This window comes from Colletes gigas, unplaced genomic scaffold (assembly GCF_013123115.1).
Source record: "Colletes gigas isolate AHSC1104 unplaced genomic scaffold, ASM1312311v1 Colletes_gigas_Sc00034, whole genome shotgun sequence".
Taxonomy (NCBI): domain Eukaryota; kingdom Metazoa; phylum Arthropoda; class Insecta; order Hymenoptera; family Colletidae; genus Colletes; species Colletes gigas.
The window spans coordinates 69162-92490 of record NW_025106663.1 but is presented as its reverse complement, the minus strand read 5'-3'; the positions used below and the strand labels follow the sequence as shown (position 1 = coordinate 92490).

Below are 23329 nucleotides of genomic sequence, written 5' to 3'. Positions count from 1 at the left end.
TAAAATTCATTGTTTCAATGTTATCGGTCAAAATACTCTACAATGCTCATTTGCTAGTAGATGACTGATAACCACAATCGTGACTTTCTTCTAATGTTCTTCCAGTATTCTCTCCATTACAAAAATTTTCATTGCATTCTAGATTCTCTTTCTGTAGTTCGTTTATCAAGTACTTCATTTTTGGAAACCACCAAGCATTACCACGTGTCGAAACGCGCAATTCCTAATATTAAAAAAGTATTAAAAATTCATCATGGTACAATGAGAAAGAGGAAATGGTTCTCCATGATAATAAATCAAATGTCTACAATAAATTTATATCTTACAGAATACTTCTGAATAATGACATATTATTTCTTCGTTTATAAGTAAAATTTTATGAAAGAATGTGTTGTAAATAATTTTAATTGTAATACAATGTTAGCTTGAAAAATTGAATTACGCGCATTTTTAATACTTCTCTTATTAGTAAAATAAACTAAAAAAAGAAGCATATTTTTAACAAATAAATACTAAAATTATTACGTGTAAAATATCGGGTCGGATGTAATTTTACTGAATTTTAGTCATTTTTTTTTCAAGAACGAAACCTTGTGAACCTTTCATTTTATACTGGGAATAATACTTTATTATATAATAACAAATGTATAAAAATGTACTAACTTTTTCAAAAGGCGAATATTTCGAGTTCGTGGGAATTGTTAAGCCTGCATTTTGTGCTACAATTGATGATACTACATGGCATCTTATGCAATTATTTTTAACACTTTTTCCACCATATTTGTGCATTCTTTTTAGTCTTTGAGTCAGTAAATGATTAATACGTTTGAATCGTTTTGTTTCGTGTAAAAGAGCCCTGAAAAAATAATTTGAGATTACAATGAGAGAGAAAGAGAGAGAGAGAACACTTACTTTTTCTTAAATCCAAGTTGCAATAGTTGTTGTTGATAAGATTTCAATTTCGAGCTAAGATTATTTAAATATTCTCGTTGCTCTTCCATCCAAATGCGAATACAGGAAATAACGTATTGCGATTGATTACAAAGTTCTGATCTGCTCGTGGCTGTTTCCGTTAATTCTGCTAACATGCAGGCCAAAGACTTATTTTTTAATTGGCATTTCTTTTTTAATTCTAACATAGATTTATGTGTCTCTTGTAACTAAAATAAATTCAAATATATTAAAGAATTTTCATTTATATAATGAACACAATTTATTTTTATATCACAATTAAATATTTTTCTTTTTTTTTAATAATAATAAAATAGCATTTAACCTCTAAAATGATTTTACTATTATTTTCTTCTACCATAGCTTTTTCTTTAATAAGAATACAATTCTGTTCCATGCATTTTTGAAGCTGTTGAACTAAATAGCATTTTGACTCTTCTAATTTCTTGGTTTTCTCTTGTTCTTTCTCAATCTGAAAATAATAAGAAAAATATAGTTTTACTATCTATTCTCAGTGAGGCACAATTATATTTTAACATTTTCAATCAAAGAAAAAATAACGTTTGTACTATTTTAAAACTATATGTAACATTTATGTTTACTCAGGTATACACACTATATCTTTCAATTGGCAAACATCTTCTGTTGTTTTATTTTCAAAAGCATTGTTCTCTGCTCTTAGAATACAATTGTCATTCTGTAATAACAAAAATTTCTTAAGAAATATCTACTCATGATTTGCTTGATAATAGATATTTACATACTTTTAGCATTTCATAATCCGCTTCTAACTTAGACATGATATTTGATTTTCTTGTTAGCATACTTTTTAAAGACTGTATTCGATCGTACAATACGGACATCTCTTGTTCAGCGTCGTTTAACTCGGATAAATACTCTTTAACTTCTTTGTCCTTTGTACCTAATTTTTTCTCAAGTTCTTCAATGGTGTCAAATTGCTTTTTTATAACAATTTCATTATTCGTAATTTGATTGTATAAAGTATTAATCTAGGAAAATTGAAATTAATTACTATCAATATTTTGTTATTTATTATACATGAATATATCTATTCATATATACCTGCATCTGTTTATCTTCTAATTTTTTAAACAATTTCTCAAATTTTACATCATTTTCTTTAACGAGTTGCAACTTTTCTAATAAATTTTCCGTCTTCTTTGCTTGGTTCTTTATATCAGACCTGAGTTGTTCATTTTCATAACGCAAACGACACTCTGTGTCTCTTATTTTTTGAAATTCAAACGAAATCTGCTGAGTATAAGTATCGCTTTCTCTTTCTATTTTCAGTTCTTTATCAATGATATCAAAATCTAATTTACATTTTTGTAATTGTTTTTTCATATCTTCGTTCTCTCTGGTTAAAATGTCTATTTCTGACTGTAACTCGTATCCATATGGCAAGTTTTTAATTTGTTCTTTAGTATTACATGTTAACTCATTAAAGTTAAATGTATCTTGGGTGATACAAACTTTATCTCCGACTTCTATTTTACACTGGCACATTTTGTCTTCATAAATCTTTTTCTGCTCTGGTTTTGATACCGATTTCCTAAACAAATGATTTAAAAAATTATGTTTCATAGTTATAGAATTGTCTTGTTCAAAATATATGTAAATTAAGATATTGTATTACTTTAGTTCTTGTAATTTTTCTTCTGTTTCTTGCCACAACTTCTTCATGTTTAAGTATTTGTTTTCTGAGGAGCATTTTAACTGTACCAGAGTATCTATCTACACAAAATAAAAGTAATATTAGTTTAATAAAACTGGTTGTTAAAAATTACGATTTCCTTATTTTTCATGATGCTATCATACCTTGTACTTCAAAGTTTGGATATCGTTTACATGTGCTTCTAACTGCTCCTAAAAATATTTGCAACAATTAGTGAATATTATTTCTAATACTTAAAATACGTTAACATTAACATGAATTTATTTTAATAGCTACAACAAAGATTGTACGGCTTTTATTGTCTAAGATAATTTTCCAGGTTTCTCTACCTGAATTGTTCTTAGAATAGAAAAATGCGTATCGGGGATAGAAGTAATAGTTAAACAATTAGCATATTCCAAATAGCAAATCCTTTGCTGAAGATGACAAATCATGTCTCGCTGTAGATCCAATAATTTGTTTTGTTTAACAGCCTTTGTATAAAAAAAATAAAGATTTCTCTTAATCAAAAATTCATATTTTAAGAGTATTAGCATTAACACTAATTGTGAAGAGAAATATACCTAACGTACCTCCGCAAAACATTCATTGTATTGACTTTGAGTTTCTTCCACACACACTGTCAATAAACGAATAGTTTTACATTTTTCTTCAAGCTGTAAATAATAACCCACTCGATTGTTTTTCTGACATAACTCTTGAAAATTAATACATATTTCCTAATTAATGTTTCAAATACAAATTTTACTTTTGTATATTGTTTATTGTAAACTCTTATTAGTTAAAAATACACTCTATACTTTGAATTACAAGTGTTAGTAAAAAAGCCATTAGTATACAGAAGGCCGTGCTTAAATATTTTTATGTCCAGAGTAACAATTAGATCACTCATGCTAGATCAATTTGACGCTCTTTGTTCTTCGTCAAAACAATGTTGATCTTGAATGCGGTGTGGAAAACCCATAGTAAAAAAAATTAAACGCTTGTGTTAAGTTTTGGATTATAAAAGGTGAAAATGATTCTTTAATACTGATTATTAAAATTGTACTGAAAGTTATTATATTGCTTTTTGAAAATATTACAGCGAATGTATCTTTTTCTATGCAGATTGGTTCAAACATTATTTGCACACACTATTACAAATTACAGTTTAAACATCATGCACATTTCCATGACTGTATGTGGAAGATGAAATCGTAGACCACTGTTCACTCACGTCGCTCATATTACTATATCCCATTTGATCTACTCGTCTTTTAACTTTTACAACAGTGTTCTGTAAGTGCCAAATAGTTTGAGTTTGAAGCTCGTTCTAAAAAAGGAGAAATCTTTTAATTAATTAATGGAAAAATAGGTATTTAATGAAATTAATCAAGTTAATAAAAACCTGTTTTAATAATTCTTGTTTTTCTTTCTCATAGTGAGAGATTATTTGATCCTGATTATCAATCTAGAAATGTATATTTTACATTTTGTTGTTAAGATTTCAATATTTATAATGCACATACCTTTAGTATATCTTGTTAACATTTAAAAATTCTTGCTTTTTAGATTCACAATGTCTTCATTAAACAATACGTATAAACATCAAAATTCTACACACGCTTATAATATATAAAATAACATCAAACGACATATTTTCGACTTACAATGAATACGATACATAATAACATGTTAATCTTATTATTATTGCAAAATGATATTTTTCTATAATAAAAAAAATCAAATGACTTCTAACATACCTTCTTTTGTAAATTTTGATGAAGCTCCTTTAACTCAGCTTGTGTCATCTCGAGAGAATCCTTTTGAATCTTAATAATTTGATCCATATCTTTCAACTGCACATACAAATACATATAATCATTAATTTTTTTTTTTAAATGTAACCTTCGAGCAGGATTAGTTATAAATGAATTACACTTACAAGTTTATCCTTTTTACATAAAGCATTTTTAAGTTTTTCAATTTCTTGGAAAGAATTCTCTAATTCATCTTCGTATTTTTGTAATTTGTCCATTATCGATTTTGCAGAGCAGCATGAATCAGTCTGATCCTCACCAATCTGTAAATGTAATTATTTTTAAACAATTTAAAATTTCAATTCTTCTTCTTTTCACGGGCATTTATATTTTCACCATAAACATAATACGAAACTATAGAAATTGAAACGAAATATTAATAAGGAAATTGTAATTACTACAAAACTTACAAATTAATACGAACCAAATTTGTAAATTCAATTTTCAACTCTTGAAGGCCAGTTTTTGTCGATCTCATAGTATCTTGTAATGTTTTCAATAGCTGAGGTATGATCTGAGAATACAAATCAGTTTACCATATCGCGTTTACTTGTACATATACTATATTTTACATGTAGAAATTTATAAACATTTACCATTGTATCGTGTCGAAATTGATTACATTCACAGTAGAGTAGTGTTTCCTCGATACTATGTTCAGCATGCTTTATGTTTAATGTGTCAAGTATTAATATTAGAGATATTAACAAAACAAATTGGAGCATTTATCTTATTCATTTATGGAAATTTAATAAATTTATTAGGGTATACTACTAAATAGTTTTATCCTTATTAAATTCAAAAAACAATAAGAATACAAATAAAATAACGTTTATAGTAAATTAAACTTACAAAAGAATTCAATACTTCTTTGGACTTCTTCAATTCTAATTTGCTATCGTTTAGTTGTTGTTGAAGATTATATTCAATTTCTTCTTGCAATTTCAACTGAAATTTAAATATATATTAATTATCTAATATATAATGTAATATCATTTTATGTTTAATTGATATTTACAGTGTTTTCTAACTGTATTATCTTTTTTTGTAATTCTATATTATCTTCGGAATGCAATCGCTTATAGTTCTGTGCTTTTGCTTGTACAATTTTAAGTTCCCCTTCTATCGATTTAATGTTCTGCTTCAGAAAATCGTTTATTTCTTGATTGCACTTTGCCTAAAACATGTAAAAGAACTGTATATAAATGTTTCCTTATTTTTTTAATACAAAGTAAACTACATTATTATTATACATATACCTCGTGTTGTAATATTTTAACTTGATCTTGTAAATCGGACATTCTGCATTTCCATAAACATGTGTCTTCGTTGCATTCTATATAAAGTGATTTCTATAAAAAATTTATTATACATAAACGAATATATATATTTAACATACAATAAAAATTATCCTTAATAATTTTCTCACTTGCGATAGTTTGTATTTTAATTCATCGTGTTCCTTTCTTAATCTGTATAGATCTTGTTTGATTTGCAGTATTTCATTTAAAGTCTAAGATCAAAAAAAATAATACAAATTAAATAGATGTACGCGCGTGTTTATTTGAATAAATTCAGATACTATAGAAGACAATATAATTAATATATGTATACCTGTGTATATAGTTGTGGTTCTGTGACATTATTGTCACATACCTATTAAACGTTGGTTATAAAATTAATTAATATCAATGAAATCAATGAAAATATATATCTTTAATTTAACAAAAATAAAAGATAATTACCTGATTCTTTGAGGAAATGAATTGTTCCAATATGTGTTGTATTTTTGAGTGAATTGCATCAACTTTTCTTTCTAGTTTCCTTAACTTTTGCTCCTTTTGGGACAGTGTTGTTTCTACCACGTCATGCGTTAATAGCTACAAACGATGAAGTGTTTTTAATACTAACATCAATAAATAATATTTTGTTGCACTTTTAATAATAAGTGTACTTACCGCTTCGTCCATTTTTTGCTGTAATTTTTGTATAAATAAATCTATTTCGCAAAACTGATTCTTTAGTTCTTTCGTATCTGACGCGATGCAACATCCCTTAAAAAGTGTTAATATTATTATTCATTCTCAATTTTCAATATATCATTCAAAAAGAAATTTACTTGAGCTTGAAATGCTTGTAGACTGTTTGATGTTTGTTCTATTTCCTCAATGACTGAATGCAACAACTCATTGCACATACACATTTCTTTATAATTGGATCCAATACTTTCCTAAAATTTAAATATGCGTAAAACAGTTATGAAATTATAATAATAATGGTAATAAAATTGATCAAATAAAATGTTACCTTTATATTAGTTTGCATTCCTGTAATGTGACCTAATAAATGGGACTGAGCATGATTTATTTCATTTTTAATATCCTTCAACTTTATGTTTCCGGAACTAATTCTCTCATTATGCATTGTTCTTTCGTCTTCCTACATTCAACGCAAAATTGAATTTAGCGAATATAGTAATGATATCAACGCGATAAAAGTTAATAAATCTTACTTGTAATTGCAATCTATCAATTGTTTCGATTATTTTTTCCCGACTTCTTATTAGTTGATTTTGTACATTTACGATCTCTTTATTTAAATCGGTATACTGCAAACATTTTATATTATTAATACAAAAGTTACAGATAAATATTTAACAATATGTTCTGATAGAAACTTACTTTTTGATGTCTAGACTTAAAAGTGGAAACTACAATATCAATTTCTTCTTTGATGCCTTCTGTAGTGATCTGGGCTTCAATAGCGTATGTTCTAAATAAATCCATTAATTTAAATTGTTGATTAACATCTGTATCTAACTAAAACAAAAATTTTCTTTATATATTAATATTACTTATGGATTATGATTTACGGAAAAGAATTATTTTTTAATTATTTAATACGTGTATGGTTTGCTAAAAAATAAATAATATAGATACACACTATTTGTGTTTAAATTTCATAAAATAATACTTACCGATAAATTTACACTTTCCGTGTAAAGTGAATTATTGTTTTCCAATTTTAGCTAAAATAAAATAAAGTAAAATTTATTACATAATATTTGAACGAACAATTAGTTTTTACAGAAAATATTTAGAAAGCTGAACGTACTATAATAGAATTAATACTTGCGATCGACGTCTCTTTTTTTGAACACATTGTGTTTATATAGTCAATACTTTTAGTCAGTTCATAAAGATTGTTCCTATTGAATTCATTCTTAACTTTGTGACATTCCTGTACAATTAAAAATTACAAATATCATTATTTGTTTAAAAAATATGTAACACTCGGTAATGTTTCTCAAAAGAACAAATTCAAATTATCCAATTTTCCAGACAAATTACAGCATTTTTACAATTAATTAAAATCCCAGTCCCAGTCATAAGTTATTTCATAGATTATATTAAAGTTACCAACTTGATCTTTAGCAGAGCATAACTTTTCTAAAGTCTTCTCTAGCTCTTCCTTTAATTTAAGAACATCCTCTTTCTCTTGTTCCATCCATGATTTTACTTTAGTCAAGTATGATATTACTTGATTCTAGAAATACAAATACATAGCGAACAACTAATTCCTTTAAATACCATTATAAATGAAACAACTTACGTCAAAAGTTTGTTGGTCATTTGCTACAACCAAATTTGAAATTTGATTCTCAAACTTGGCACGTTTTTTGAGATTGTCACTAAAGTTTTGAAATTGAGTACAATATTTATCAGTAGCATCTTCCTTAGTTTCTGATTTCTTGTTAGGTTGAGTTACTTCATCTTCCGATTTCGTTTGATGTCTAAAAAATATGTGAAATCCCAATTAGTAATAGAAGAAATTTAGTATATCTACAAGTCCTAGATATTAAAAATTTCTTTTATTTATACTTACTCAGCCATTTCTTTTTCATTTTCGTGAAAATGTTCAATTTGTAATTTTAAGGACTGTATACATTTCTGATTTGTCTCTTCCTAATTTCAGAATTGCAGAAATAATTTAAAATTAACCCTGTTTGTAAATAGTACAATCTAATCTGATAAGAACTAGTATAAGAAAAACAACAATACTTTGTATAACCATTTCATACACTTTCCATTTATTTTGCATAAAATGTATTTTTGACAAAGTTTACCAAAGTGTAGAAAATCAAAATATAAAATAAACAATATACATCAATTATATAGATCCAAGGAAAGAGTAGGTTTAATTAAAGCGGTCTTAAATGGGGAGGATGCATTACGAAAATACTCCCATTTAATGAATAATCTGATTTATTTGATAGACCATGACTAATTTTTATTTTAAGTTTAAATCTTTTATCAGCATTTAAATTTATATTTACCTGGTCACAGCTACAACTGTAAAAGTACAAAAAGAAAATTACTCGGATGCACTAACTGCCACATTGGTCATATATGACCAGCCATGGTTTCTCCCATGACGCCATGATTAATATAAATACTAACAAAAACTTACTCTATAGGAATAGGTATATCGCTAGGTTCAATTTCAAAGAACTTTATCCCTTCTAAATTCCAATGCTTTTCTTGTGCTGCACGCCGTATTAATTCCAGTAACCCTCTAATATCGCTTTGAAGAAATTCTATTTTTTGTTGCTTATATTCTTTATCCTTTTCTAAATTGCTAATACGATTTGAAAGCGTATTTATATCCTATAATAATAGATTATTTATTGTATTAGATTTGCACCTCTTTTTATTTTAATCATTTTTTATAATAACTTTAAAGACCTTACCTTTTCTGTGTCGTACATGTTTATTGTACTATCAAATACTATCATCGACGACTGTTTTAATTTCTGTTCTAATAATTTCACTCTATTTAATGCAGCCTGCTCCAGATCTTCTACTATTTGAACTAACATAATATTTTGTTCTTTTAAATTCCTGATCCATTCTCTTGAAATTTCCAATTTCATCTTTAAAAAAAATATTTCTTATTTATAGAAATCACATTATCAAAAATTAGCCACATACTATTAAATGAGACAAATAATAAAATAGCTGAGTAAATAAACAATTTTGTTATACATAGAGTTGAAGTAACGACAAAACCATGGGTTAGGTTTACGATTAGGTTAGGTTTAGGAATACGATTCTTGCTTTCTCCGATTGCGAATACATAAGTTTTAAAAAGTTTTATATCTTACAGAAAATGTTCGATAAAACTTACGCAGACTTGATCAATTTCACTTTCGAATTCTTGATCAACGTTTTCGATACGATCCTCGTACAATTTTTGAAACTCGCCGATAATTTTTAAACCATCCGTTTTAACGCAAAGGTTTCTGATACTCTTGTCGGTAGTGGTACAATTACAATCATCGTCATCAAGCGTAGACATATTTTGAAAGGGTTCAATCATCGAGTCACGTTTGCTCATGACACGTAAATTAGAAAGACGATAAACACACGAATCAATTACATAAAGTTCATTAACGTAAAAAAATCACCTTACATTCGCTGTCAACGCAATCTTTAAATAAATACTAACGCGTTAACTCGTTATTTAATTAATGCAACCAATAACACGTTTTTAATATCGTAAAGTAAAAGTCCTCAAAGAACGCATACCCCGCTGCCGACTATGATTAACGCTAGGTCATGTCATAAGGAGTCATATCTTGGTAACTAGTTGTTAGGTTAGGTCTGGGTTACTAACCACCTAAACAAAATACAAAACAAAGCAATCACCCTAGTCGGTTTTCTTAGTTTATTAAGCCAAGGACGGGCAGTGTGGCCAGATTAACTTGAGACTATATGTACGTCAATCTAATAAACAGTGTCTAAAGTTTATTATTATTGTAATAACCACAGTAGTGATCAATATAAGTGAACCACATTATTGCCCATTTAATTGTCCGTTTACTTTGCCCCTTATCTCAAACACGGACATTTAAATGGGCACTACTCTGCCTAATTGATTGTATATCTATATATATATCAAGACGACATCTACCATAAAACGCCCAAGTTTGTCGAGAAATAATTCACTGTTTGCACACTAGATGGCGCCCCAATTATTTACGATCGAAAACTAATTTTAATTTATTTATTAATGCAACAATAGAGTACTCAGTAATTTAGATCACTTGTAAATGCTTCACAATTAACGCCAAAGGTCCAAACTTATCAAGAAACAGTCCTATTCCTGTCCGTTAATTAGTTTAACCTGTGGCTTAGGTCAGCGATGTCTTCTGACAGGAATAGGATTCTTTCTAGGCAAGTTTGGACCTTTGGCGTTAATTGTGAAGCATTTATAAGTGATCTAAATTACTAAGCACTCTATTGTTTACTTTAGAATAAGACTAGAAGATAGAATTGTTCAAAATCTGTTACACAACGATTTAATTTATTTATAAAAGCGTTTTCACGATCACAAGAGTTGTGTTTCTGTATAATAGTGTTTGAAAAGTGTAAGACATTCCTTATATTTATATTAATAAAACATTAAAGCCACAATACATTTATTTTCCATACTTTTTATTAACATTCTCCACTACCTTTCCCTTTAATTCCCTAATTTCTTAAATTCTTAAGTATTATAATCATTTAAAACCATTCTAATTATTATTCGTAACTAATTAAGGTCGTCAACAACTTCTCTATGCATTATTTCGTGTAATTAATAAGTTATAAACAAATTACTGAAAGCGATATTTATTTCAATATTGGGCAAAAAAGTGACAAACGACAGTATCGCCATCTAATATCAGTGTTTCGAAGTCAAAAAATCGTCCCAGGATCACAGAATGTTAGTGGAGGTATCCGGAGTACAGCTACCCCCACTCCTCCTCCTCCTGATATACATAGCCTTGATTATTCATTAATAACTCCTTTTCTGGTTATAAACTATTAACTCTTAGAATTGAAGAATGTAGTATAGACCCTTGGCAACATTCAAGGATACTTTTTATAACCATGGCATGCGTTATTAAATAGTTATTAACAAATATCTGACAACGGAACATTCACGGCTGTATCACCGTCTCCTTTAATCGATGAATTATCAACTTTTCAACAATGACACGCATATTTTGGATATTAGGGAACCTAGAGGACATCCCTGGCCACATTCTGGGACCAATTTTACCTCGCTCCACGCTTTAATTAATTAGTTATTAGCGAAAGATCCCTAAGATGTCACGTTAAACGGTTACAAACAGTGTTCCGACTTCCGATAATTGTTAATAACTATTTAATAACGCATGCCATGGCTAGAACCGGTATCCTTAAATCTTGCCAAGGGTTCATACTATATTCTTAAACTCTAAAAGGTCATCTGTTAATCCCAGAAAAGGCGTAATTAGTTAATTAACAAGCAGTGATTGCTTGAAAGCAGCGATTTGCATTGTGGCGCCAACTAGTGGCGAAAACAGCAAACTATGAGGTTTTCGAAGTTTAATAAATTACTGCTCATTAATTTACTAATTACGCCTTTTCTGGGATTCATTTATGAACTTTTAGAATTGAAGAATGTAGAATGGACCTTTGCCAAGATTCGAGGATACCTTTTCAAACCATGGCATGCGTTATTAAATAGTTATTAACAATTATCCGAAGTCGGGACACAGTTTCTAACCTTTTAACGCAACACCTCAGGGTTCTATCGTTAATAATTAATTAATTAGAGCAAGAAGCGAGGTAAACTTGGTCCTTGAATGTTGCTAGGGATGTCCTCTAGCTTCCCTAATAGCCAAAATATGCGTGTTACTGTTGAAAAGTTGATAATTCATCGATTAAAGGAGACGGTGATACAGCCGTGAATGTTCCGTCGTCCGATATTTGTTAATAACTATTTAATAACGCATGCCAGGGCTATAAAAACTATCCTTGAATGTTGCCAAGGGTCTATACTACATTCTTCAATTCTAAAAGTTCATAATTTGTTCCTGGAAAGAGAGTTATTAATGAATAATCAAGGCTATGTATATCAGGAGGAGGAGGAGTGGGGGTAGCTGTACTCCGGATACCTCCACTATCATTCTGTAATCCTGGGACGATTTTTTGACTTCGAAACACTGATATTAGATGGCGATACTGTCGTTTGTCACTTTTTTGCCGAAATATAGTGGCGCCATCTAACATCAGGGTTTCGAACTAAAACTCCTACTCGTGATATACATAGCCTTGATTATTCATTAATAACTCCTTTTCTGGGAATGAAATATGAACTTTTGGAATTGAAGAATATAGTATAGACCCTTGGCAACCTTCAGGGATACTTTTTATAGCCATAGCAAACGTTATTAAATAGTTATTAACATATATCGGAAGTCGGAACATTCACGGCTGTATCACCGTCTCCTTTAATCGATGAATTATCAACTTTTCAACAATGATACGCATATTTTCGCTATTAGGGAACCTAGAGGACATCCCTGGCCACATTCTAGGACCAATATTACCCCGCTCCTTGCTCTAATTGATTAGTTATTAGCGATAGATCCCTTAGGTGTCGCGTTAAATAGTTCGAAAACGTGTGCAGAGTTCCGGGTATTGATTAATAACTATTTAATAACGCATGCTATGGCTATAAAAAGTATCCTCGAATGTTGCCAAGGGTTTCAGCTATATTATTAAACCCTAAAAGTTCATGAATGAATCCCAGAAAAAGAGTAATTAGTAAATTAACGAGTCGTAGTTCATTGACAGCTGCGATTTATTGAAGTGGTCTCTATTGTGGCGCCATCTAGTTGCGGAACATTGAAACTTGTCGAGCGATGGTACACGATTTCACCACTAGATGGCATCCAAAGTGTGATACCTCCTCCTACATTCTGTGATCCTAGCACGATTTTAGCAGTACGAATCCCCGATATTAGATGGCGATACCATTTTCATGCAGAAAAATGGAACGAGTGCACCTGTGTACCTAGTGCTCGATCTAATTACATTGATAACCGTCCCCTTATCTGATCCAGTAAATGGATATCACTGTTTGAAATGCATATAAAAATGTGTAGCTCGAAATTCAGATATACTATCCAATAACTATCAGCTGATTTTACTTTTGATTATTTCCCTTTAAATAAACACGTACGTATAGTTTGGAAAAACATATTTAAAAACAGCCATGATCTATCTTGTATGTGTTTATAAAATAGTACTATTAAGTATTTGTTAGAGTATATCAAATTATACTCTAAATCATTTTATTAAAGTTACAATATTTATATTTTATTTGTATTGAAATAGGGTTATGAAACGGGAATGTTTTTTATTTAAAATTTATACGAAATTGCAGTATGGCTTCAGCTTCAAGTACAAGTGCTCGCAGTTTGTTCGTCGAGTCGAAAATGAGATTGGCAGATAGAGTACAAGTTAATGTTAATAACATTGCTTCTCTTGCCAGACAAATTCAGAGGGGTTCAAAAAGCAGCGAAGTAATACCTTGCATAAATTTTACATAGTATCTATAAAAAAATTTGGTTCCTTTTCTAATTAAGATGTGTTTACAGATATTAATGCACAGCGCTAAAAATTTTGCACAGCAAGAACACAGTTTAGAAACCGCTGAAACAAATTTGACGAAACTTGCTCTTATAGCTACGCATTTAGAATGTCAAATAGATTCCATGAGTAGGAATTCCATAATTTTGGAACAAGTTACGGAGCAAGTACGTGCTATGCAGAGATAAATATATAATTTGCTGCATATCTGGTTTATATTGTATCCTTATTAAGTAATAAAAGAATCAGAATAATAAGAAATATTTGTGTGTCTGTCTTGACTAAATGTACCCAAATAAAATTTTAAATTTAAGTTCTACAGCTACATTCTCATTTTAAATTTACATAAAATGTACTTTACATTTGAGAAACATAAGATGTAACAGTTTATAATTATTGTTAAATTATTTATTATTTATTTTATATAATTAACTTATAATTTGAATTGGAAAACAATTTATTACAATTGACAAAAATTTCTTTAAACGCGTACCTTTTTAGAAGATAAAATGTATAAGTAAATAACTCTCTTTCACATAAAATTTCATATTCTTATAGTATACATGATCAAATTTAAATTGATTGTTTGTAATTGCATTATTACACGATATTTCATCAAATAATAGTTTTATAAATTTTTAGTACATACGTAAGATATAATTTGTTAAATAATAAATCTTTGTCATGAATGAGACTTTCCAAATTGTTGTTGTGCGAAATTTATCAAGGGTAAAGAATGTCATAATGACCAGGACGATATAATAAATGAACCGCTGGAGTGGCACCATCGGGAAAGTCATGTGCAGTTACTTCGGTTCCTGCACCTCGATCCATGTAACGAACTCGCACTCCAGTTCCTAAAGCAGTACTCATTGCTATAATGTGAATGTGATCAGATTCTTTGTACATTGGTTCCACTTCCTACAAAAATGTATCGCAATATTTTTCCATAGTTCGTACAAAATTGATTAGATCGGTAGATGTATATTATTAATAACAGTATTGTAAATATTTTTGTATGAAAATGAAAATTACATCGCGTTGATAATGCTTATCGTACTCACTTGATGGCAGAATTCTGAAATAGTACGTTCTCCTTCTATAAAATGTTGATAAAAATCAGCTTCGCGTTGTAATTGACCAGATGTAATTAATCTAAGATATACAACGACATAATCGGAATAACCCTGTTCATTGAAAAGTTTGTGTAGTTCGATGTAACTTGATTCTGCACCTCCTCCTACTTTGTCGATTACTTCCATAAACTATAATGCCAAAAAGAATCAAGTATTTTTTTCTAACAGCTTACAGGTACATATATTCTTCAAAATGAAATTAACAAATTACTTTTATATCTCATGTATTTACCGTATCGTGAAAATCTTCGACCGTAAATTGGGGAAAACCTAATGCTACCAAACTGTCTTTACTTTTTAACGCAAATTCACGAAATTTTTCATATTCATCTTTATTTCCAATTAGTTTTTCTAAATATGCATAACTAAAGGCTCTAAAAAAACAATTTCCATCTGGCCTGGTTCTTCTAATGTAAGAATACTTTTGACCCAGTACTTTAGTTTTAGAAAGATATACATCGTCTTCTGTGTATTCACGTTCCAAGCTCTTAATCGATTCTTTTTCTCCAACTAGAGCGATAGATTCAGAAATCTGAAAAACAGTCGATCCGTTCTATAACTTTGCTTATTCTTTTGAATAAAGAATTTATATATCGCATTGTATTAATCAACATAATCACAGAATCACTTTGGAACAATTTTTAGAATTATCTTCTTTTCTAAGGTAGTGTAATTGTATTGCACATTCTCTGCTTTAACAAACATAAAGTTTACCGAAGAACGGGACACAACAAAACAGGAACGAACATTAATAACAGTTGTTAACAATATAAAGTAATAATTTGTAATTTTCTAATAAAATCTGATTATTAATTGATAAGAAAATGTGCAATACATCGATTTTAAAAATGACAGAAAGTGAATATTAACCTCTTTTTCGATTCGCCTTTGTTGTTGAATAATCAATTCATCTTGGTTGACGTCTGTAATAAAACGAATATAATAAATTATATGTCCATGTTTTGAAATTGTAGTTTATGTTTAAAAACCTGTATTTTCCGTTAACTGCCCTTTCAAAGATTTCTCTTCCATATTTCAAGAGATTTTCATAAATTTCGAAACGACTGTCAAATTACCAGTCGTAAATAAAAGTCCGATGTCCATGTGGAAATTGAAAAGCATTTACCGTCGTACTTAAAAGCTTTAGATTGGCAACTGTGTTTCTCAAAATGGCACACTATAGCACAAAGTCACAGAATAATATACAGAAGCGACACTTCCTAGTTTTTGCGAAACCAAATTTTGAGGGTGCACACATGTAAATTTACATAGCGCGGGCTCAATTATATTTCGTGTTTCATTTATTAGCAATGCTAATTATATGTAAAGGGTACTCGTCGGGCGAAAACTTTTGCCTTCCCTGTATGTCAAACAAGTACTAACATCGGCAATATTGCCTCAAAGAACATCAAAGATTCAAAATTCCGATAGAAGTGTCGCTTCTGTATGTTACTCTGTGGTGTAATCGAAAATGCGTTCCTAACGAACTTGTACCTGTACCTATAACAGAATATATCGCTCTTAAAGGTCCTTTTTCACGCCACTTAAAGGTTTCATTTATGTTATTATTTATATATATAAACGATAACTTCACTATTTTTCTCCCAGCACTTGCTTTCATTATACGTGGCCACTTCCAATGAATAATATTTAATTTTATTATATTTGTTATATATTTAGTAATATTAACGTTATAGTATTTTAAGTAGTCGAATCGTAATCGATATTTTATCGATAAATCGTGACGCGATTTCCTTCAACGTGATCAATATAAATATGGCAAATTTTGAAAACGAACAAAGTACAAATGATAAAGAATTAAATGACAGTAATATTAGCACCGGTGAAGAAACTTCTCAAGAAGAAATTGAGAATAATATCCGTTCCGATGAAGAACAAAAAGAAAAATTAGTGAAGTTACCGTTAAGTCGGGTAAAAACAATTATAAAAATGGATCCCGAAGTAAATATGGTTAACCAAGAAGCCGTTTTCCTAATTGCTAAATCCACGGTAATTATGAACTATACATTAGTTACATTTGTATTATTACATTTTTTGTACATTACACTAATTATAAAACATTCGATCGTTAAAAATGATAAATTCGTTAATGATTTATCTTTAAATGTAATTAGTATCGTAAGGTGCATATATTAAGTTCGAATATTTGAAATGTCATTTTTCGTATGTTTGTACTTTATAACACTTGATGGTATATTAAATATCCCAAGTTTGATTTGTATAAAATTCAATTATTGAAAACAATGTAAAGATGACATTTTATATGCACTAACCTAATATAATTGTATCATTGTACACAAAAATTGTAAAGTAATTCAATGAATTAGAAATGGTTACATTTTGTCTGAATTATATGATAAAATTCTGTTGTCTAACAATTCAGTCACACAATTAAGTGTACGTATTTCGTGCCATGCAATATTTATTAATTTTGCTTTTTATTCCAGGAATTATTTATAGATTCTCTAGCTAAAGAATCTTATAAACATACTGTACAGATGAAAAAGAAAAAGACTATACAAAAACAAGATGTAACAAATGCGATAAATAATGTTGATGCACTTGTATTTTTAGAAGGGGCACTAGAATAATATTTAGTTTTCATGTATGTTTTTATGTTACATATCTAACAAATGTAAAAAGCTGACTTCATAAGATTTATTATTAAAATAAGCATTTTACATTATACTTTCTGTCTACATAAGTGTAAATGATGTTTAAATTTCATTAATTTTGTTGTACCAATTCGATTAATTGAAATAAAGTTTTTTAAGCAAACATATGAAAAGTGCATGAAAGTTATTTAAAAGCGTTTTATTATGAATCCTCAAGCACACGGACATAGTTCTAAATTTCTTCATATAATAGAGATAAAGGTATCGGCTGAAAATATTTTATTATATCTATACTCAAATTTATAAGCTGTATGTCTAATGTGTATCTTTATTGTAAAACTCATTCAATACACATTCATATGATTTCATCTGCATATACAAAGAATTGCACAATTTTTTTTTATTATACAAATAAAGTGTATAAATAAAACTTTTTAATAACATACAGATTAATATATTTCTATAAATACTTTAACATTATTTTTGTTAACTGTATTTATATTATTTGCAGCATACCTTGTATAATGCAGAATGAAATTTGTACATCATAATTACTTTTAGCTTTAAATTTAAATAGTAATTATAGCATTTGTATGCAATTTTAAGAGAATAAATTCTAAAAATCTCTATTGAAACGTCAAAGAATATTCACACGAAATTGAGTATTTTAAACATTTCTATCTAGTATACAACTTATGGATAACAAAGAGAAAAAAATCAGTCTTATTTCATATACGCCAATCATTTAGTTTTTATATGCTACCAATTATAAATGTTCAGAGATCATGACTCATAGTAAATAATGATGATGCAGAAACATACAATGTAAGAAGTTACAGATTATTACTCGTATAATCTCGTTAATATATATGTACATCAATTACATGCGTAGGCTACTATTTTAACTGTAGTCGAAAACCGAACAAATTTAGAACATAGAAAAATTCATATATGTAATAAAAAATTTTTATATATTTATACTGCATGGTTATTACATTGAAAGTTTACTGAAAGCAGACACGTTATTTCAAGTGCTTTGAGATACACAGATTTTAAATTCTTTTCATTGCTTATCAGTTTCATTAAAAAAAGAAAAATATCCTTGGAACAACTTATTGTAATTTCACTTTGCATGCTATGTTAAAATACTACTATAACATTAATATTTCTTGAGTATTATATTCAGGGTGAATTAAAAGGTTGTTTATGCTTCAATAAGCATTCAACTTCTTACTTTTTTAATACTTTTTTTATTCATCCAATTCTCAATCTGTATTATTAAAGTCTATATTATGAATGTAATATGAAAATGGCTTGCATTCTACATAGAGTTTTTCTTTTAATTTAGTATTAATTCCCCTTTTCTTTTAAATGTAATTTGCAATACATTTCACCTCTTTTTTTATTATATTTAATAAACCGTACTATTACGAACTTTTATATTTTAAATAAATTTAAAATGTATATTTTGTTATTCTAGGAAAGTACAAGCAGTTTTTACGTATACGTAAATCAATGTTTAAAATATTTACGTTCAAATTATTCTCCTAACATTAAGCAGATTTTCATCTCACATTTCTTAAATAAGCTTTATTTTGCGACATTTTTGCTATGCTAAACTTTTGTCGTTACAATAAAAATAGAAATAATGTTACCTTTTATGACAAAAAATACGTTACCGTGATATACGTATATGTATATTTATTAAAATTTGTCTAATATAATTTCAATATTGTGCTAAAATCACTGAATATTACCGATATTTGTTTCAAAGAAAGAATATGAAAATTCATTAGAGAAGTATGTATGTATATTACTGTATAATCATACATGAAGGATACTAAAAGATTAGGAAGTAACTTGCCATTATCTGTTTACTTCTTACGTTTAGCTTTACGTCGCTTACAATCTCTAAAGGAGTTTTGATCTCCTGGTGCGCTTGAAGTTCCGGTCTTGCTGTGATTGTATAGATTATTTAAAAAGTCTTCAAAATCTGCTTCGCTATTTGATATAAAAACAATTTGTTAATGAGAAAAATAAAGCATTTTATTGAAATTATAAAATAGTAATACCTCGTATTTGGGTCTATTTGTTGACGTTTTTTACCACTATTGGCTGCTTGTGAAGGTGGTCGTTGGCCCAAGACAATCCTGTACTGTACGCTATGTGTATTTGCTCTCAGATGTTTTAAATTACCAGCTTGACAAGCTGCCCAATCAGTGACATCATATACTGCTCCTTCCATGCATGCATAATAATGCCAAAGGAAACCCATTAAACGAGATTCTGCCCAGATGTCTCCCTATTTAAAATATAATCTATTTAGAAGCACAGTTCAATACTCGTTCCTTCTTTCTAATCAATTTTAATAGTTACTTCTTTTGCACTATGACGTATTTTACATTGAGCACAAAATCGTGCTGCATAACAAGGACGTTGTGTAGGTATTCTTTTGTGCCTCAAACCACAATTCGTACACCTTATTGTATTTGCTGCCTGTTCCATCTTTCTGTGAAGTTGAGAGAGTAAATCGCTCAATTCACCCCAAGCTGCTTCTACTTGTCTAGTTTGATCAAATGCTTGTCTACGTTCCTAAAATATTAAATGTAAGGTTTTTACAAAGAACTTTAGAAAATAACTTTCATCGCAATCTTATTATTATTATAAATATAAAAATAGTACCGGTTCACCAATTATATCAAAGGCATGTACAAGTATTTTGAATGCCTCCTCTGCACCAGGCTGATTATTTTTATCCGGATGCACCAAAAAAGCTTGTCTCTTATAATACTTTTTAATATCATCGTCTGAACACGTTGGTGTTACACCAAGTATACTGTAAGGATCTTTTCCTTTACAAGCTAATAATCTCTTCATAGCTTCTTCACCAGTGCTAGGTAATGCAATATTAGTTTCAAGACCACCACGTATCCAGTTACTATTTTCTTCTTTTTCTTCACTTTTAGCTTTTATTTTGCGCCAAAATGCAAATTTACTATTTCCAAACCAATTATCTAATTGTTTGCCAACAGCATTTAAAATACGAATTTTTGAAAATGTTACAGCTATGTAAATCCATGAGTATTTTAAATATAGTATAGTATGATACCATCCGCATTTACAACTAAAACAAATATGTACAATATTTAAACATATTTCTAAAATCACTGAATCGTGTAAAATGCATCTGTTGCATTAAATATTACTTACAGTTGAATAATGAGATTAGCACTCATACTAACTACGTCGGACACTAAGTGTAACAACCAATGAAATATTTTTAATCCAATTTTGCACCAACGACTGGCATACTTATTTAAATTTTTACACAAATCTTTCACGGGAGATTCTCTATTCTCTCTTCTTCGATTTCTTTGAGCTTTCTTAATTTGCTGTGCTTTTTCAGCTTGAAAACGTTTACAATTCTTTTCCTTGGTAACTTTTTTCTCTTCTTTATTTGATTTATTTACAACTTGTTGATTTTTTTCCATTTTTTCAGGAGAAACGGTTTGGCTAGAAGTATTTATTGTGTTCAAATTGTTATTTATTTGTATAGGTCGTTTAAGAAAATTTCCAATAGATTTTGAGTTACTATTTTGAATTTTTGAATTATTAAGCGTTTCTCCCTTTTCTGCCTTCTTGGGAGTTTTTGAAATTTTTTTCTTTTCAAATTGATTAGACCTATCAAAAGTATTTATTTCATGGGATTCAGTTTGCAAGCCAAGGTTATCCAACGACACCCAACGTCTTGGAAGATTTGAATTATTCTTTTCTAAAACTTTTCGTGGTACTTGTATTTTTGGAGAATTATGATCATCGCTTCCGGATGAATATTGTCTCTTCAATACTGCAGATTTAGATTTGTTCTTTGAATTTTTGTTGGAGATCTTCTTACTTATAGATTCGGGTTTAGGTTTTATGGATTGAACTGTTAATGGAGATGGAGGTGTTGGAGCAGATTTTGTTAATACATCGGAATAAGAAGGCCGCATAGGTTTAACTTCTGCTACTACACGAGGCTTTCTATGTTGAGAATCTGTAGAACATCTGGGAAGCTCTTCGGATTCTTTTACATCTGCATTTGATTGTGGTACCGGTGTTACATTTGGAGAACCACCAAAGGGGCTGTAAGTACCAGATTGGTTTGGTACCCAATTGCCAACTAAATTGTCGATTAGCTGTTTTCCATTGAAATTTTGAGTTGGCAACTCAGATGGTACTGTAATGTGTCGATCATTAAATAGACCATATTCTCGGTCGATCATATTTTGATTTCTATATGATGTTATATTTGAAAGTTGGCATTGTTCTGCCATGATTTGTGAAGCATTTCCATAAATTACATTAATATAATTGCCTCCACCAACATCTATTGTACCAATTAAATCATTATTTTCATTTATACCTAAATGATTTACTGTCTGTGATGGAAAATAAATTGAATCTGTTGTGGAGTCGTAACTGGACATATCTTGCATGTAAAGAGGAGTACTCATTGGAGTCATTGATTGCATTGTAGGTGGATTAGACGGCGGAGTTTGACTAGTAATATAGTGTCTTGTTTGGCCCGAAGAATAATCTCCCCAATTATGAGATGTAGCTTGTTGTGGATTTACACCAAATTGGACATAATGACCATTAGAACTTTCCAAATCAGCAGTCATAGCTTCGATAATTTTATCTAAAGACATACGTTTAAAACCAGGAGGTGACTGTTGTTGCTCTGCCATATTGCGGTATATTTCTATAAAAAAACATTTTTATTTAAGACATGTATTATGATATAAAAGATATGCATTTTGTGGTAGACCCATAGGATAGTAGGTAGATTCTACGAAACATAAGAGTTTCTCATACTAATGTGGATAAACTATGTTGCAATTGAAATTTTTTTGAACACAGGAAACTTGAAATTATTTACGAATTAAATACGAAAACAATGTAACAGAATTCGTATAATAAAGAAGTAATATTGACGTAAAGTAGTTCAAATTCGACTGTTGGTAATATAAAAATTGATTTTATATAGTTTAATAACCTAAAACAAATGTTTCTCTGTGAGTTCACAGCAGGTGTAACGATGCAATACTTACATTCATCGGCAAGTATACCACCGCTAAATATCCGTTTACATTGTATTCAAAACAAACAGCTTTTTAATATATCGCATGAAGAACATCATACTTAAGTGATATGTGCAATTTTAAACTATATACCATGCGGTTAATACAAAATCAGTCACTGTATTTGTCCGTGGTCCGCACTACCATCAGATTCATAAACGGATCACATAAATAGTTTTCTTTCTGTATACATACATCCATATATATAATACTGTTGTGAAAAGTTCCTAGATAAACGGATATGCCCAATTACTGAACCGTTATGGCTTCGATATGTAAGATCTTAATGTACTTCTCATTAAGTAATTTTTATATCTCGTATATTAAAGTTTCCTTACATATATCGTTGAAAATAATTAGACACGATTATATTTGAATTAATTTGGAAAGTATAAAAGCATCGTACCTTTTTACTAGAAACGCGTACTTGTTATTACTAGTTCAGCGTATTTGTCGCGTTTAATTTTTAAAATACTCTTCTATATTTCATTAAAATTTTATAATTTATTAGTAATACTTTA

At 29.2% G+C, this 23329-nt stretch overlaps 4 protein-coding genes across 7 annotated transcripts; 2 read left to right on the top strand and 2 right to left on the bottom strand.

Moving 5' to 3' along the window:
• Nucleotides 1-6: 6 nt before the first annotated feature.
• LOC122402213 (putative leucine-rich repeat-containing protein DDB_G0290503) lies at nucleotides 7-10137 on the bottom strand. 3 transcript variants are annotated; one of them, XM_043404818.1, is made up of 37 exons: nucleotides 9634-10137; nucleotides 9197-9379; nucleotides 8917-9113; nucleotides 8783-8798; nucleotides 8332-8411; nucleotides 8059-8239; nucleotides 7870-7992; nucleotides 7561-7686; nucleotides 7424-7474; nucleotides 7128-7265; nucleotides 6959-7054; nucleotides 6754-6885; nucleotides 6566-6676; nucleotides 6405-6500; nucleotides 6192-6326; nucleotides 6061-6102; nucleotides 5876-5959; nucleotides 5706-5798; nucleotides 5465-5623; nucleotides 5299-5394; nucleotides 5043-5111; nucleotides 4871-4960; nucleotides 4572-4709; nucleotides 4390-4485; nucleotides 4035-4097; nucleotides 3864-3959; nucleotides 3220-3303; nucleotides 2977-3120; nucleotides 2791-2838; nucleotides 2609-2706; nucleotides 2035-2524; nucleotides 1716-1961; nucleotides 1568-1666; nucleotides 1277-1423; nucleotides 913-1160; nucleotides 664-856; nucleotides 7-223 (listed from the first exon to the last, which is right to left on the bottom strand). In XM_043404818.1, exons 1-37 carry the CDS (start codon nucleotides 9841-9843, stop codon nucleotides 47-49), a joined length of 4875 nt encoding a protein of 1624 aa, XP_043260753.1. In that variant the 5' UTR covers nucleotides 9844-10137; the 3' UTR covers nucleotides 7-46. The 3 variants fall into 3 exon arrangements, with proteins under 3 accessions (XP_043260753.1, XP_043260754.1, XP_043260755.1); XM_043404819.1 differs by having other exon boundaries at nucleotides 1568-1648; XM_043404820.1 differs by lacking the exon at nucleotides 4035-4097.
• A 3180-nt stretch (nucleotides 10138-13317) lies between these two features.
• LOC122402245 (BLOC-1-related complex subunit 7) lies at nucleotides 13318-14142 on the top strand. The gene is made up of 3 exons (XM_043404870.1): nucleotides 13318-13499; nucleotides 13708-13846; nucleotides 13922-14142. The coding sequence occupies exons 2-3, from the start codon at nucleotides 13709-13711 to the stop codon at nucleotides 14099-14101; spliced, it is 318 nt and encodes a 105-aa protein (XP_043260805.1). The 5' UTR covers nucleotides 13318-13499; nucleotide 13708; the 3' UTR covers nucleotides 14102-14142.
• A 471-nt stretch (nucleotides 14143-14613) lies between these two features.
• LOC122402318 (ubiquitin thioesterase otubain-like) lies at nucleotides 14614-22936 on the bottom strand. 2 transcript variants are annotated; one of them, XM_043405007.1, is made up of 10 exons: nucleotides 22779-22936; nucleotides 20896-22429; nucleotides 20368-20809; nucleotides 20062-20277; nucleotides 19758-19987; nucleotides 19571-19686; nucleotides 15920-15972; nucleotides 15282-15581; nucleotides 14978-15178; nucleotides 14614-14834 (listed from the first exon to the last, which is right to left on the bottom strand). In XM_043405007.1, exons 2-10 carry the CDS (start codon nucleotides 22413-22415, stop codon nucleotides 14637-14639), a joined length of 3276 nt encoding a protein of 1091 aa, XP_043260942.1. In that variant the 5' UTR covers nucleotides 22416-22429; nucleotides 22779-22936; the 3' UTR covers nucleotides 14614-14636. The 2 variants fall into 2 exon arrangements, with proteins under 2 accessions (XP_043260942.1, XP_043260943.1); XM_043405008.1 differs by lacking the exons at nucleotides 19571-19686; nucleotides 19758-19987; nucleotides 20062-20277; ... (1 more) ...; nucleotides 20896-22429; nucleotides 22779-22936 and adding an exon at nucleotides 16039-16287.
• On the top strand, nucleotides 16619-17708 carry LOC122402319 (DNA polymerase epsilon subunit 4). Its single transcript, XM_043405009.1, has 2 exons — nucleotides 16619-17059; nucleotides 17518-17708. The coding sequence occupies exons 1-2, from the start codon at nucleotides 16826-16828 to the stop codon at nucleotides 17659-17661; spliced, it is 378 nt and encodes a 125-aa protein (XP_043260944.1). The 5' UTR covers nucleotides 16619-16825; the 3' UTR covers nucleotides 17662-17708.
• Nucleotides 22937-23329: the final 393 nt, after the last annotated feature.